We start from the raw sequence: 17,356 nt of genomic DNA, 5'->3' as shown, positions 1-17,356 counted from the left end.
GTACCAAATATTTGGTGAACAATGTACACCAGAGACTTGATATAAATACCATTGTATTCTGCTTTGAATTCTCTACAAGTTTCATATAAGTTTGAAGGGGTGTTTACTATCAAGAATCAAATAGTTTTAGGTCGATAATAGATTTAGAAAACTCATGGACCATCATCCAGAACAATAAAGATTCAATCTCCGTTTGGCCTTCGCATGTGTACTGATGTATCATTTTCTAAACCGGATCTCCAAATGCGTAGAAACAAGCAGTTCAAGCACCGGTCACATCAGATCATAAACTTTGACATGAAACAGGATTCAGTTACGATCCATATCATGGCATGTTCAGGATAATGGATTGGATCTGTTATCCTATCACCCAAATCAACCCATCTAATACCTTATCCTCACATCAAATCCCTCAATTCGAATAGTATATAAACCCTCTTATTTTCAATGTAATAAACGATATTCTTTACCTGATTAATTTCATACTCTTTTTTTATAAATAATTTATTTCTGATAAATCACTTTTTAATCTGTATTCAACAAATCTCGTTTATTACAACTCTATCTACTCTGGATCTCTTACTGCTATCAAGTCTTACTTACTATGTCACCAAAGAAATTCAATTACAAGGCCGTCAATCAAAAAGCTCCTGGTGAAACTAATACTGGTGAGGTTACTGTTGCTGCTGTTGGTTTTATTACCTCTACCGATCAAACTCTTACTGCTGCCAATCCGGTAGTTTCTGCTGCTCCTGTCGGTACTGATGTTCAAGGCTCAATTGCTGCCACTCTAATGGAGATTGGTTATCCTATCATCACTGCTAGTCAAGATGTAATCAATGGTGGTTCATCTGCTAGTTCTTCCAGCGTTGGTATTATCCATAGGGATTTACCTACTAGAACGTCTGTTACAACCGATGCTATCAATGGTGATGCATCTGGTAATTTTTCTGTACCTGCTGAGATTCATGGGAGTCAAACAGGCAGTGTCAGTGCTAGTAGTAATATTTACGGGAATACTGCTGCTTCTGTAGGTGATGCGAACGTTGACAATGCATCTACCACCTTTTATCATATTCCAGTACCTCAAGGTAACTACAATACTGATAATGTTAGTAGAGGGAATAATGATGTACTTACAAACCATGTGGATATAGGATTTGCCACCCCAATCTCAAGTGATGAAAGATTGACCTTGATGAACGAAATTGAACGGCTGAGGCTAATGGTTTTCAAAACTATTATTCAAAGCATTGGATGTCCACAAGGATCAATCATACCTTCAAATCTTGGTGTCTTGCGTAATCAACTTGAGATGGCTGAACGCACCTATGAATTGGTATTTGGAAAGACAGAGAGTACCTTGGTACCAAATGAAACACCCTATTTTCAATGGCGTGGACACTTCTTCAAGAAGCGTAGAGCTGTATTCGCAACACCAAACGATTGTCTCGATCATTTTGAACTGGTTTTGCAAGCTCATCGTCTATCAATCCAAGACAACTGGGAAAGAATTGTACCTGTGGAATACATCCACTATGATCTGCATTCCGACAGTTCCTCCAGTTACCAGATTTAGATATAAACTATATGTACACTGGATTAAATGTACGATATCGATTTATACTGTAAGAAGATATGGACTTCAGATACGCTACTAGTACTATAAGATTCATACTATATAAGATATAGGCTATAGATGGCACCACGGACATGGATGGCGCTATAGACTTATACTTGTATTCCAACATTGACTACGGATGTTTACCATATCTGGATAGGCACCAAGATTAATGCAATATGAGCTTGTTGCTTCAGATGTGCACTTTATGATCCACGCTATAAGACACATGCTTATATCCGTGATACTAGCTACAGATACTTTATGTACTACAGACTTGTGCAATATATGAGACATGCTATAGACATGCATACGATATGCTATAGACATGCCATATATCCAAATACATGCTAAAGATGTATGCTTAGCGATATACACTCAGATATGTACTATTAATATAGACTAAGAAGACTGTACCTATCGGATACATGCTACTAGATCGATATTAATTATCCTTATAGAAAGGATAGATCAGGGTACTTCGGATGAGAGTCTAATTATTCATCCAGACAGAGCTAAATCATGATTAGCTTGCTGGAGTTGTCTTTTAGCATGATTAAACATTAGTTGATCTGAGTTGACTTATTTGTCAATCTAATTAATAGAACTTTTATCCATTGTTATAGTATATAAGAAGGATCATCTACCTGGCCAGTAGAGAGACTTCAGTTTACTTTACACCTGTCAGTTTGATAATAAAACATACCTTTATCAAGTTGACTTTACTGTTATTCTTTTTTTTGTGAAATTTAGTCTTATTAAGCCTCAAATTCCACACTGACAACACTCATCGATGCTGTTGACGAGCCAAGCACTTTATGATCTGCTATTTTTTGAAAGTAGACCAACTGATAGCTAAGCATACCGCTCTCCTTGGGCGAGAAAGCAATCCGCTTCGTCTCTGACACTTGCTTCCGTAAGAGGCGGCCGTCAGAAGGGGGAAGCGGCTTCGATTTGCAGATCCTTCCATCGACTGAAAGCTAAAGACGTGAGGCAGCTATCCGACGACATGTGGGTCAAACATGTATTTTACTGAAGTTAGTCGTTGATCTTCTCGCTTTTTTTTATACCGTTTACCGACGCATATAAGTGTATAAAATTTTGGCTCACAGATATTTAAAAATCTCGATGTTTTCATACGAGAGCATCTTTCTTTGAGAAGGTCAAGGTGCTCACTTGAAAGCATCAAATAGGATTCTACATAAAGACATCTATGTTTTCATGAGAACACTTGCTGGGTCTTAGTGCTATATCAATTGTTGAAATGGCTATGATGGCGATCTGTCAATCGAGCTAATAAAGCTGCTTCTGCCATACCCCAAATTTAATGAAGGCTAATTCTCATTGTAGCATTTTTTTTTAATAAATAAATCTTAATCAATATTGCACGGTTTGAACAGCAAGAAACAAAAAATAGAGTCAATTGTTACCATATTGTAGACTACTACCGGATCTAATAGTACCAGTGGCCATGTATTTTGCAGATTAACAAATGTCATAGAGATTATAAACAATCAGACCCATTATATACACCATATAAATTACAGATTCATGATGTCAAATCCGCTCAAACTCATTTAGTCATGCTCAGATCCAGCATAACTGAAAGTATCTAGTCCAACTATATTTAGACTTACCGACGACATATCTAATATTTGTTAATAATTTGAAAGTAGCAATTTATTAAGGTGATTGAGTATAAATAATGTAGCTGTAACAACAACGTAAATATCGCTTTGCTAAAGTAGTAGCTAATTTATCAGAAATAAATTATTTATAAAAAAAGAGTATGAAATTAATCAGGTAAAGAATATCGTTTATTACATTGAAAATAAGAGGGTTTATATACTATTCGAATTGAGGGATTTGATGTGAGGATAAGGTATTAGATGGGTTGATTTGGGTGATAGGATAACAGATCCAATCCATTATCCTGAACATGCCATGATATGGATCGTAACTGAATCCTGTTTCATGTCAAAGTTTATGATCTGATGTGACCGGTGCTTGAACTGCTTGTTTCTACGCATTTGGAGATCCGGTTTAGAAAATGATACATCAGTACACATGCGAAGGCCAAACGGAGATTGAATCTTTATTGTTCTGGATGATGGTCCATGAGTTTTCTAAATCTATTATCGACCTAAAACTATTTGATTCTTGATAGTAAACACCCCTTCAAACTTATATGAAACTTGTAGAGAATTCAAAGCAGAATACAATGGTATTTATATCAAGTCTCTGGTGTACATTGTTCACCAAATATTTGGTACAATTGTTTTTGCGATTTTTTGACTGCTTTCTAAAGATTAATTACTATCTTTCATCAAAACATATTGTTAAGCACTACTAATCATTGTAGACCAGAACATATCCTACCGAATGAGCTATTGCTTGAAGCTCTGGCATAACTCTATCATGAAATATTGACAATATTGTCCTGACCAAAAAAAGGTCACCAGATTTTTTGCTTGCTATCACAGGCAGATTTTGAAGCAAAATCAATGATTTTGCATGCTACCATTTTTTGAACATACCTCGACAAATACTAACCGGATTCGCACAAAACAAAGACCATTCAATAGCTCTACATTAGATCCATCATAATGTAAGGGTTTCAAGTACCAGATGTACGTTTTCTTTATAAATTTGCTGAAAAATATAAATTTTATGAGCTACAAGCTGATATATTCAACAAGGTGCTAGATAACTAAAGTCATACAAATGAATGTATCAGTAAATTATCAGTTTATCATTCTGTGCAAAATTAAGACGATCCTTTATTGAATGAATTGTGTGGTCCCATTTATATCTTTGTGAATAATGTCAGATCCTGAGGTGTAAAGACAAGTGTGATGATCCAGTAGATTTTTGTAAATGATATGTGTAGATAATCTACAGTTAAGTGTAATTGTAACCGTTCTTGTATGTCATTGAATTAAATGGTATTGTTTCAGTAATAGTCATCCTACTAGTTGACTATTTGTTGGGTCTTGATGTGCGTGTAGACTGTAGTTTGATGTGCGTTTAGTAGTGTATGTAAAAATCGATGGGATGTTGATGGGTTGTATTAGGTGTAATATAATGGATTATGATGTGAAATGCATCAAATGAAAATAAGAAACCAAATTTACTGCTTTATTATGGCTTTTCACGTTTGCTTCCTTAGGGTTATTATACCTGTTTAAGGTCAAGGTTAGCAAATGTTGCCTTGACACCACAAATCACTTAATCCACAGCTAAGTATAGCAGGTATAACATTATTAAAATTAGATGCAGTGTGTTCTTGGGACAAGGGCTTGCAGTCTCTAATTTGCTACTACGACGCTTTTATGTTCAAAGCTTCCAGTATTTATTACTTGCCCATTCATCTCGCTACGCTCGATGTCGGCGTCGCCCTGTGGGCTCTCATCGAAGCCGTTTTAAATCAGACATTATAACATTTTGGTATATCAAGTAGATTTTAAACAATTTATTATTAGTTAGTAACAGAAAGATTGTATCAGAGCCAGGAGGAGGAGAGGAGGTATCTCCCTTAGTATCCTTTTTGCTTACGCTGATATTAAACAAAGCCTATTATTGGGACAATGCGAAAGAAATTCAAATTTTATGCAGTATTTGTATATCACAAATGCCATTTTTTGATAATAGAATTGTCATATCATTCACTGCTGCTGATGCTCTTAATAAGATGGCGACATAAAGCTGGTCATAAGTAAATAAAGGACTTGTGTAAGATCTACAGCGACTTTTTTGAAATGTTGACATTGCAGAAGGCTCGCTTGTAACAAAGGCACCCAAAAAAGTATTTGGGTTAAGCAATAACCCTTTCAATTCCATGATCCTCATTTAATCAACATCGCAACCATCATTATCATCAACAGAAAGGCATTTGGGTCAGCCATCAGCAATGCCGCCGCCAAAATTAATTCAACCTCAGCTTTTTTTTCTGCTCAAGATTGGACAGATCTCGTCTTTTTTCGACTTCTTTAATCTATTTTTTGGTATTCGACTATATGAACTGTGATGATCACCCTACGCTTCCTAATACATTTTTGAAGTACTTCTCAAGGCGCTTCCGATGGTGCTAATTGTAATAAGTGTTTTGATTGAAACTATTGAGCAATTCAATAAAATTTGAAATGAGGTTTTTAGCGAAAATAGCCATATTCTGTGTATGAAAGCCTCATAAAAGTGGTTTCAGAGGTTGCTCTGGATTGAGAGAAACATTTTAATTTGATATATGCCATAGTAAAAGTCTTTATTCTCAAGGCGAAAAATGCGATCCTTTGATTTTCGTAAAAAAACCATGAGGGGTACCTCATGCTTTTTGGTTGATTTTTGGCCATATTTTTAGGTTTTCAAAAAGTTGAGCAAAGGTGTCAGAAAGTTACTACTACTCAAGTGCAATTGTTTGGCGTTATTCCGGTGGCTCAGAAAGGTCTACATGTCAAGATATGAGGGCTTGAAAACTGTCCAATTTGGTTATATTTTGCTTTATGGCTTTTATTTACACGGCATGAACCACATCTTTAGTAGCTAAAGCCGTCTGGAAGGGCAGTTCTGCAACCTGTGCAGCTTGTAATTTCAACAGAAGACATATTGATTTTGTAAGACTAATTCATGCGAATTTTGATGCCCTATGTTGCTGATAAGCTTATTATTAACAATGCAAATGAGATCCCGAATTTGCTGCTTGAACACTATGGTTGTAAACCTTTGCTTGGCTACGGTAAAATCGATTAGGACTAATATTAACAAATGTTGAATTAGATGCAATATCACTACACTTGACGACGGTGTCACCCTGCGGGCTGTCGCCGTAGACATTCCAAATCATTAACAGTAATAAACACAGCTATAAATGTAGGTTTTAAACAATCCATTATTAATAAAGAAGGAGAGAAATCGAATTTACTACTTAGATACTACGATTTTGCATATTCGCTTCGCAACAATCAAGCCCTCGTATAGATCAATACTATGAAAGGCTGGACTGGATTATATGTGAATACAACACGTAGAAAGACATGGCTTACAAATTTACTGAGTTTATTAAAGATGCATGCATTGAATACCCCAAAGAGTAGCACACATTATTATGTTGCCTTTGTTGCAGAAGCGGGCCCATACTGTTTAATTTTATTAATAGGATGCTATCTATTGCACGGCATAAGATAGTAAAAAGATAACATACATGAAAAATTGTCTTTTAATACTATACGATACAATGTTTGCCACAATATTCATTAGATACTGTTTCTCAATCGCTTGATGACCGTGTCGAATATACAAAATAATCCAATCAGACTGTAGATAATAATCTTCAGAAACTGCTTCTGTAGTGGAATTAGGTTCTCGAAATTTTGTGGTACTATATTCGCTTTTACTATGCCATCGCGTTGTTGAACAGTTCGTAATATATGAATGTTATTTTGAATGTGTACTAGAGCTGATTCGTTTAAAAGTTACTAGCAGATAAATGTAAAATTATCAAAAAGTTTCCGCATAGAATGTTACAAAGTGTTTTTTTATTTAATGGTGCTGTGAGTATAAGTAACAGATTTAGATAAATGTATATGTCTCAGCAGTATAAGTGAGAAAAAAAATAACCTTTATTATTTTTGATATTCATATTAACTATAAAAGTTACTAACAAAGTCTGTGTGCACCTGTGTCGTGTGTATAGGTATAGTTTTAGAGTAGACTTAGATAAATGTATATAAAAGAATAGAATTGAGATATAAGATGATCTTTATTGTTTTGCAAACTAAGTTGATATTTATACTAAATTAAAAAAAGTTACACACAAAGTCTGTGTGTACCTGACACCTGACAATGAAAAAAAAAAGGGGGGAGCTTGCTTCTTTTATACTGACGCTGAAAGCTCACGTCTGGGCCACACTTCTTTATATAAAGACGCTGATGGTCTCACGTCTGACATTTAACGAACATTGAATTCTTATATATAGTGAGAAAATCTTAGTATTGTCAAATTGTGGTTTCTTTTAAATATATCACATTTTCATGGGTAAGAATGTAATGAATTGAAAAGTTTGAAATTGATTTGATCGAATTGACTATTCCCAATAACGGAAAATAATTTAGTTAAAATGTAATGGCAGAAGATTCTTTAAACTATTCCGGTAATATGAGTATTGCTGGTTGCTGGCTAGCAAATTCAGAGTGAATTCTTTTGGAGTTGTACTGTATAAACGTGCATTCAACTACTATCAAGGTAAGCTCTAGGCCATGGTATGGTATAGCACCACGGAGGTTTCATATATCGGATACTGGAAAATATGAACACAAAAGCGCCATCGTAGTTAATCAGAGATTAAAGGCTCTTCTTCCAAGAACATGGCGTATCTGATCAAGTGATTTCTTGTTTGCTATTTGGCTATGGATTGCGTGATATGTTGTTTCAAGGCAACACTTGTTGGTATAATTGGCCTTGAGGGGGTTATACCGTAGTCAAACGAAGGTGAATGGCCATGCCAATCTAGCATTTAATCCAACTTTTGTTAGCATTAATTTATATAAGGTTTTTATCATAGGAAGGCGAAGGTGCAATACCAAAATAGTATTCAAGCATCTAGCCCAATACATGATAACAGCGATTTTAAAGGTGGTTTTACCGTAGCGAAGCCAAAATGTAAAGCCTTAGTGCTTAAATAGCATATTCGCTTTCTCATTTCCATTACCATTATCAGGCTTACCGACAACATAATAACGCATCAAAGTTTACATGAGTTAGTCTCATCGAAATTGTGGAATACATCCACTATTATCTGCATTCCGACAGTTCATCCAGTTACCATATTTAGATATAAACTATATGTACACCGGATTAGATGTACAGTACGATATCGATTTATACTATACGAAGATATGGACTTCAGATACGCTAGTACTATAAGATTCATACTGATGTATCATTTCTAAACCGGATCTCCAAATGCATAGAAACAAGCAGTTCAAGCACCGGTCACATCAGATCATAAACTTTGACATGAAACAGGATTCAGTTACGATCCATATCATGGCATGTTCAGGATAATGGATTGGATCTATTATCTTATCACCCAAATCAACCCATCTAATACCTTATCCTCTCATCAAATCCCTCAATTCGAATAGTATATAAACCCTCTTATTTTCAATGTAATAAACGATATTCTTTACCTGATTAATTTCATACTCTTTTTTATAAATAATTTATTTCTGATAAATCAATAAGGCCGTTGGCGATAGTTACTCGTCGCATGATGGAAAATTGGTGCTGGCTGTAGATTTCAAATTAGTTCTTGACAGAATTGAGAAGCATTTTTTCCGTTTGAGCCCGTTGAGCATGATTATACGCAAAGTATAGACCAAGATATTGAAAGGCCGCCACAGTGCCTTGATGGTAGTATGTGTGAATATTGATTTCTTCAAAGACATGCTCCCACGCCGGAGACCGACTACCAGACAGAGAAAAGGCTTCCGATTTGTCTTCATTGAACTTGGCATTGGATACTGCTGCATATTTGGCCATGTGTTGTTGGAGGCGATACAGGTTGAGTTCGTCTCGTAGAAGAACACAGACATCATCAGCGTACGCGAGGCATTTGACAGCTGGTGGGTCAGGAGAAGAGACTATATCCGCAGATGCACCATTGCTCGCCTTAAAGCCATGGAAACAAGTGTCTTGAAGGATGGATAACAGGAAAGGCTCCAGTGCAACATCGAAAAGAAGAGGGGACAAAGGATTGCCTTGTTGGATACCCCGTTCCTGTTTGACGGCTGAGGTGAAGTACCCATTGACATTGATGTACATGTTATTTCCAAAGAACAATGATTTAACACATGACACCAAGCTGGCGGGAAACCCAAGACGACGAAGAACAACACAGAGATAGTTAGTATTCACCCGATCATAAGCTTTCTCCTTATCAAGTAGGATATCAGCACCCTTGTGGTGGATGGCCCGAGCCTCTTCCAAGACCATCGATAACGCTAAGCCATTGCCACAGATAAACCTTTGTTGCAGGAAACCAGATTGGAACGGGTTAATGATCCGCCCAAGAATAATTGGAGCCATGCGATGAGCAAGAGGTCTGGTAAAGACCTTGCCATCACATCCCAGGAGACAGATTGGACGCCAATTTTTGAGCAACGTAAGCAGGCCCTTCTTCGGTAGTAGACGCATACGCAGATCATGCCAGGAAGAAGGAAAGATACCCTTGAGAGCGTCATTGTACAGCCGTAAGACAAGCTCTTTCAAACGAGTCATTTGAAATAGGAGCGATAAAAAAGGATAGGCCAGACCATCACTACCAGGAGCTGTAGCCTTAATTGAACGATATGCCTTCTGCAACAGCTCATCCAGAGTAATAGGATCAATCAAAGATTGCTGCTCATCCGCGGTCAGCGCTTTCTCAAATGTCACTGCATCCAAATATGCCTCAACGTCACCAGGCTCTACATGATCTGCTTTGTGTAGGTCCGTATAAAAATGCCATGCGAACGATTTCATATCGTCAATATTGTCTGGTATCCAAGGCCGCTCACCCAAAGTCTTTGTGCCCACCTGATCCACCTCATCACCATCCAGTTCAGACACTAAGAGGTTGTAGTGAAGTCGGGTTTAAATGGTTTCAGGGGCCTACACTGCCGAAACGGTCAGTGTTATATCAAATGTCATAGCAAGGTTTCACACTAAACGTTTTAGGCTATTCGTAGGTCCTTTGGGTAAATCATTCTAATCATAATTTACAAATCAATTTTTGGGTAGATACTAAACCTATTTGTATTATAGTTCATCATCATGCTGTAAACCCTAGCATAATAAAAAGTATATAAATGCATTCTCAATGAAAGCGTGATTCTTTGGCAGGTTCAATTTTATACTGTATTTTGACAACAGTCTGCTCCAGCCAAGTTGTCCAAAACCAATCGCTCAAAGAAAACTTTTGTTACAATGGCGCATATAAACTTTTTTTTGTGTGCCAGCATGAGTCATACAATGCCCTAAATTTATTTCGTAAACTTGACCACCGCATGGACGTTTCTGTGCTGTTATTAAGGAAAAATGTGCGTTTACCACCGTAAACTCCGATTTGGGGGATTGAAAGCCTGATTTGAGAGGAGACATTGTAGGTGTGAAATACATCCACTCTGATCTGCAAACTCATAGTTCATCCAGTTACCAGGTTTAGATATAAACTATGTGTGCACTGGAGTAGATGCAAGATACGACTTTATAGTATAATAAGGATATAAACGTCAGATACGCTAGTACTAAAAGATTTATACTATTTAACCTGTAGGTTATAGATGTCATCACTGACATGGATGGTGCTATAGGCTTCTACTTGTATTCCGACATTGACTACAGATGTTTGTCATATTTGGATAAGCACCAAGACCGATGCAATATTATTAGCTTACTGCTTCGAATGTACACTTCATGACCCACCACAGCACAAGACACATGCTTATATCCGTGATACTAGCCACAGATACATTATGGATTACAGGGTTGTACTATATGTAATGAAACTTCTACCCAAACGCAAGTTGATTGAAAGCCGGAATTCACCAAATATCGCTTGTTCAAGCCCATGCTATTTGAATCTACCAATAAAGCGCTCAAATGTGCACCATCGAAATACCATTTAAGCATACCATGTAAATGAATCACTCCTGATCACAGTGTATTCAATCACACCCATGATGGTTGTCGTAAGTGATGCTACCTTTATCCAAATGAACGAAATAAAATCAACAACAAGCATATTCAAACATGACAACCATACCCTAATGCCATAATTGCACAATAGCCCAGATGGAGTGTTCTACACTTCAATAACAGACATCACACCTTAAATTGTCAAGGTTGCATTAAATCATGCTATGGCGAAAGCTTATTCAAGCCCATCAAGGTACTCAAATCGACCCTTACGGCCAATGCTCTTGCATTTTTGATTGTTGCTTTAGATTAGACATCAACATTTGCCAGATAATATCGCAATAGCAGCATCTATTGTACTCTAATATCATTAATCCTACAACAAGCTAGTTACAACTGTATAAATACTCTTCTACTTTTTTTTTACTCAATTCCAGGATCTTCAGTTCATTTTACACACAAATAAAGTACATTTGATATCTATTGTATTTTACTATTGCTTAATTTTATTTGTAAAATCCATTAAATCTGATTTCACTGCAACGTGTAACGTAAAAGATCAAGCCGATATAGATAGCAGCTTCATCTCGAGGTATAGTACGCCTTCTCTAGCTATTATCAGTATCATCTCGTTTCGATATGCAACAATTCAACAAGTTTGTCTCTACATGTTCGTGGTAAGGTTGGAAACGCGAGAAGTAGTTTGCTCCAGTGAATGGCTTCTAACTGTCAAGAGGACAATTTTTTCGTTGGGATAATCGTGATAGCCCATTTTTAAGAAACTGAATGTACTAGCGGAAGCCTGGAATACCTTAAAGAGATTGTGACTATAGGAATGTTGCACTGAAGTTTGCAAAATGGCAGGCGTTTGACAGCCTTGACGATCCCAATAATTTAGCAACTGACCAAGCCAAAGGATGCATCTCTTTCTCCTCTATCACGCTATTGCTCTCCAAAGAGAGATGCTGTACATTGGGGAATTCAAACTGCAAATAATCCATGCAAGTGCGGCAATCAATAGGCAAACCCCTCTAGGTCTCGACATTGGCTCTCTGCTTGACGTTGCTCTGCCCTTCAGGCTATCTTCCAGCTGTAATATATCGCCCGAAACGGAGACATATTGGGAGTGATTTGAGGTTAGGAGCGTCTACGACGATCCCAGCAAATGTTCGATCAACGCCTGGTCTTGATAATTGCAAGCTTATACTTCTCAATGTCATTAACCACGTTCAGTGCTTGTAGAGCGTTTTTGGAGAGCTCTGGGCCATAGTGGATGCTGGTCAGCCCGTCAAACTTGACAGGAGATCTTTCAGCAATGCCGAAAATTGCCCTGTAGAGCATACCAGTGCCATGGCCTGTTAATTTTCGCTTGCTCGGTGTAAATACTACTTGCAGTATCTTCTTGACAGCTTCGTCTGATATGTTGGAGCCAACCTCAAGAGTGGCGATGAGCAACACCAATTGGTGCTTCTTTTTCAATAAAAGACCAGTAGGGTTGTTGTTTCTTCATTGTCTGTACGAATGGGCATACTGAACATGGCCTTCCCAGCAAGTTCGTTCGTAGCCTTGCACACCAATCGATATTCCAATAATGCTTTGCTGCAAGCACTGAATCCATATAAATGGCATTGGGAGACCATGAATTCACTTTGGTGACATACATTCTAAGATGTGATGTCATGTTTTGTTGTTCATAAAATCTCGTCAAACCTTTCTTTCAAGAAAAACACAGGTCTTTCACGTATTGCAACATTTACTTGAGCTTGATTCCATCAGGCAATCGTGCTCACTATTGGACGGCGGCACGGTAACAAAGGCGCGTCCGCCAAATATGAAAATGGGATTGAAACCGTGTCGAGTGCGATGAAGCTCCTAAATCCTTTCACCCAAAGTACTACTATAAGGCACGCTAAACAAGTAGAAATGACAGAGCCAGAGAAGCTTGTTTCTATATACTATAAAGAAGGTATAGTTATGCAGGCTTGGAGAGACTTTACCATCTATTTTTCAAGTTGAAAAGAGACATCTTTTGCACATCGTTTTTTGGATGAGTAGAAGTGTATACACACACAGTGACTAACTCTACTATGCAATAGATGTTGCAAAGGGAGATACATATAACGTACATTGGAAACAGGTGCCCATTCCCTCTTTGGTTCAAGCTGAACCTTTGCTGGTAAGAATGTATCTACTGGATATCTGCTTAGATGTGTACTCAAGACGAATCACTAGGCCAAGCTTCGACAACATCCGCAAGTGACAGATGATAGTGCGCAAGAAGATGCTTTTCGGATTGATTTGGCTGAACAGTAAGATGGCAAAAGGCTTGGGTTTGTGGTATATATCTCATATCTGCTCTAGTGTCAAGATCCAAACAGTACGCAAAGAAAGTGTGTTTAGCGAACAAGTAACTGAATCAGAACAAGCCATCATCCAACAACGAGTAGCGCTGCAGCAGCGACAGTACCAAGAATTCGAAAAAAAGGAAAAGAGCCGCAAGATACGAAAGGTAAAGGATGTCTACGATTATCTCACCAGCGAAGAGGTCATGGCGATGCTGGATGAAAGCGGTAATGATGAGGTATATTGAGCTGTTGATAGTTGATTCGCAAAGAAACTAAAACATGTAATGACTGATAGCAAGAAGTGATCGTTCGCCTCACTCAGCCTGCTTATTTGCATGAGATTCGCAAATCCATTGCTATGAAGCATATCCAGCAAGAAACCAAAGAAACCCTGAACGAGGAACAACAAGCCAACTACACACATCTTTTGGAAAAACGATCAAAGACCCTGAAGAAGACGACAGACGAGACAGCCAAGAAGTGAGTTGCAGGTCAGAAAGTACATCCATGGATGCTAACAGTGGTCTACCAAAGGACGTACCGCACAAGGCCAGACCGTTTAGGTCTCGATGAAGCACTCAAAAAAATGCAAGATAACAGTGTAAATCCATTCGAGGGTTGGTCATCTGCTCGCATTCGAGCCTATCAAATGATTGAACAGAATCCCAACAGCTACTATTACCGTTTCAATGCACCTGGTGAAGAGCAACGCAGAGGTCCATGGACGAAAGAGGAACAAGTCCTATTTCACAAGCGAATAGAGGAGGTGGGATCCAAAGGTCAATGGGGCATCTTTGCCATGAAAATCCCTGGTCGCGTAGGCTATCAATGTTCCAACTACTATCGACTGCTAGTAGAAACGAACCAAATTCAAGATCCAAACTATGTTGTAGACGAGAATGGGAAAGCGCATTACTTGTTTGATAAGAAAAAAGTGGATGGGAGCACTGAAAAGACTATACGCACCTACAGCAAGCATGGAGCTGCAACGCTGTCTTCTTTGCTTTCTTCATCATCTACTACGGATGTATCATCCGGCCCTGAAACACCTGATGACTCCACTACGATAGCCTCTGTTTATCGAAAACGTAATACACAAAAGTCAACTGCCACCACATCCAAACACAAGAGCAAGCGAAAACGAAGAGCGTTCACATGGAACTCGAGTGACGAGGACGAGGATGAGGATGATATGGAAGATTACAATGATACCTCAGGCACATTTAAAGTGAGATCCAGTGCATCCACCAGCAGCAAACGAACACGCACACGCAGCACACAAGTACAGTTAGCAACAGAAGATGATAACCCTCTGCCTGGATTTATTGATCCCATTACATTGGATGAGGTGATCAAACCAGCCATTTCCACTTATGGTCATGTTATGGGGTAAGTCCTAAAAAAAAGCATAGACCGCCTTGTTTTTTACTAAAAACAGCCATATGAATATAAACAGTTATGACAGTTGGGTGCGTTGTCTTACAAATTGGGAAGGCAAGAAGAATATTTGTCCCTTGACCAAAAAGCCCTTATCCAAGAGAGACCTCAGTAAGTTGTGTGAGTTGTAGTGTGGATGTATAAACTAAGCTCTTTTCTTTCCTAGCCGTCTTGACTCCTGACAATATCGAAGCGTATCGAGACAAAATCATCCAATAAACAAAAATAGTGAGTCCTGTACCCACACACGCACACGCGCACACACACACACACACACACACACACACACACACACACACACACACACACACAAAGATGCACACAAAATACCCTAAATGCAGCGTATAAATACCAAAGTCGATTTTTCTTGCTTTTCCCTCTTTTCTCCCTTTCTCTTCCCCCCTCTCTCTTATTTCACGTTAATAAAATGAAGCAAAACCCTATTCTTATACCAGAAATAAGCCGTATCCTATGCTCATTTGTCGACACCAAAGATTTACTCAACCTGGCACTCACTTGCAGAGCAATCTACCACACGTCTTGCTTTGGATTATGGAACACACTCAACCCCAAATCACACCGCATTCTACGAAAAATCAAAAACACATTGGACCACACCTCCACCTACAACAAGTATGTCTGGAAATTCTGCCTGTCGTCAAAGCAGGACATTCATCATCTGGAGCGCTTCTTTTTTGATCACTTTTTGTTTCCCAACCTCAGGGAGCTCAAGTTTTCAAATGCTGCTGCTCAAGATCACATCTTGTATCCAATGATTGCCTCTGCTCAAAAATCGCTTTCATCGTTGAATCTGTCGAAATGCTACTGTCTCTCCACCGCCGTCATCAAGCCACTGCTGAGCATGTCACCACATCAATTGGAGTCGTTGGTCCTGTACGGGTGTGGAAAACTGGACGCACAGGTGCTGGTCGAGATTATCCATCGTCATTGCCATACATTGAAACGTTTGAGGCTTACCGATGTGAATGATGCTATCATGGACGCCATCCAGCACTGCAAAAAGCTGAATGACTTGGGGCTGGAACATTGCAGTGACATTACATTATCCAGTGCATCCTTGACCCGATTCTTTGCATCCTTGTCAAAAAATCAGGTACAACTCACGCATCTCCGTTTTCGTGATATCGACAGTCTGACATGTCAGCATTTACAAGTCATTGCCAAATCTCCCAGTCGAGCATCACTTGTCCGCTTTGATATGAGTGAATGCAATCGCATCAATGCAGAGGGTATCTCCTGGCTGGCAACGGAATGCATTCATCTGCGCACACTATTATTGGCTTATCAAGAAGGGGTGACGAATCAAGCTATACAGGCAAGTCTAAATTTATATATGACCAAGAGCGATGTTGGTTTTTACTAATTCAAACTGCACACTATAGTTGTTCATCCAAAACTGCCATCAACTAAAGCACGTGGATGTCTCTGGCTGCCGACTTCTGACCGATCATGCGTTCTTTCCTCTTCTTGACGCTATAGATGATAACCTGATGAAAATTACTCTTGAAACACTCAATGTCAGTGGGTTGGATCTACTGTCACCTTCCTTGATACACCAATTACTCTCCAAGATCAGCTCATTGCAAGAACTGTGCTTGGGCGTGACCTACGATCTGGATGAGGCTGATCATATTTTGCACAGCATCAATCACCATGACAACCAGCATCGATATTACATGGATACAGAGAAATTTTATACGATTTGTAAATTACCATTCAACAAGACACCGCCTATGGATAGCGGTAAAAAGAGGTCTAATTTATACCTTCATTCACAACATCACCACCCATTAGACGAGATCGACGATCAAGACATAGAACATACAACGCTACCTTCTCCATCGACTTGGAACATACCTTTATTGTAGATTGCATACAATGTTGCACTACATTCGATCACATGCATACGTATAGAGTTGCACGAAATGTACAAAAGCTCAGTCAAGTCCGTAGTAGTAGAAGTAGTGATAGTAAAAGCAGCTGTGTTTTACACAGCCATATATACACACACATACGGCATACTGTGCTTCCAGTCTCAATTTACCGAATGTTTGAAAAATCCGCACAAATAATTTGGCCAAACTTATGGTTAAAAAAATGTTATAAATATTCTTTTTTCAAGCACTTGGGAAGAACATTGATAGAATGCTGGATAAAATTCTGTAAATGTTCAACGGAAACATCGTCACTGCCTTCTATAACTCTTATAGTAAGAGATTCAAGTGCGTTAATATGATAAGTTGATAGCATAAGATGGTA

At 38.5% G+C, this 17,356-nt stretch overlaps 5 protein-coding genes across 5 annotated transcripts; 3 read left to right on the top strand and 2 right to left on the bottom strand.

Annotated features, from left to right (window-relative positions):
• Positions 1-604: 604 nt before the first annotated feature.
• IDH1_2 (isocitrate dehydrogenase (NAD(+)) idh1) lies at positions 605-1,579 on the top strand (the record flags this gene model as incomplete). The annotated part of the gene is made up of 1 exon (XM_064825196.1): positions 605-1,579. One exon carries the CDS (start codon positions 605-607, stop codon positions 1,577-1,579), a length of 975 nt encoding a protein of 324 aa, XP_064680573.1.
• A 7,342-nt stretch (positions 1,580-8,921) lies between these two features.
• On the bottom strand, positions 8,922-10,139 carry ATC70_005913 (uncharacterized protein; the record flags this gene model as incomplete). Its single annotated transcript, XM_064825195.1, has 1 exon — positions 8,922-10,139. One exon carries the CDS (start codon positions 10,137-10,139, stop codon positions 8,922-8,924), a length of 1,218 nt encoding a protein of 405 aa, XP_064680572.1.
• Positions 10,140-12,467: 2,328 nt separating this feature from the next.
• On the bottom strand, positions 12,468-12,975 carry ATC70_005912 (uncharacterized protein; the record flags this gene model as incomplete). The annotated part of the gene is made up of 2 exons (XM_064825194.1): positions 12,468-12,798; positions 12,956-12,975. The coding sequence occupies 2 exons, from the start codon at positions 12,973-12,975 to the stop codon at positions 12,468-12,470; spliced, it is 351 nt and encodes a 116-aa protein (XP_064680571.1).
• Positions 12,976-13,217: 242 nt separating this feature from the next.
• Positions 13,218-15,295, top strand: PMM1 (Phosphomannomutase 1; the record flags this gene model as incomplete). The annotated part of the gene is made up of 8 exons (XM_064825193.1): positions 13,218-13,260; positions 13,391-13,470; positions 13,527-13,603; positions 13,656-13,875; positions 13,935-14,119; positions 14,174-15,028; positions 15,096-15,187; positions 15,243-15,295. 8 exons carry the CDS (start codon positions 13,218-13,220, stop codon positions 15,293-15,295), a joined length of 1,605 nt encoding a protein of 534 aa, XP_064680570.1.
• A 208-nt stretch (positions 15,296-15,503) lies between these two features.
• ATC70_005910 (Eukaryotic translation initiation factor 2A (eIF-2A)) lies at positions 15,504-16,965 on the top strand (the record flags this gene model as incomplete). Its single annotated transcript, XM_064825192.1, has 2 exons — positions 15,504-16,412; positions 16,480-16,965. 2 exons carry the CDS (start codon positions 15,504-15,506, stop codon positions 16,963-16,965), a joined length of 1,395 nt encoding a protein of 464 aa, XP_064680569.1.
• Positions 16,966-17,356: the final 391 nt, after the last annotated feature.

This window comes from Mucor velutinosus (assembly GCF_035048745.1).
Source record: "Mucor velutinosus strain NIH1002 chromosome Unknown tig00001544, whole genome shotgun sequence".
Classification (NCBI taxonomy): domain Eukaryota; kingdom Fungi; phylum Mucoromycota; class Mucoromycetes; order Mucorales; family Mucoraceae; genus Mucor; species Mucor velutinosus.
The sequence above is the reverse complement of the archived record's forward strand: the minus strand, read 5'-3'. Positions and strand labels throughout refer to the sequence as shown.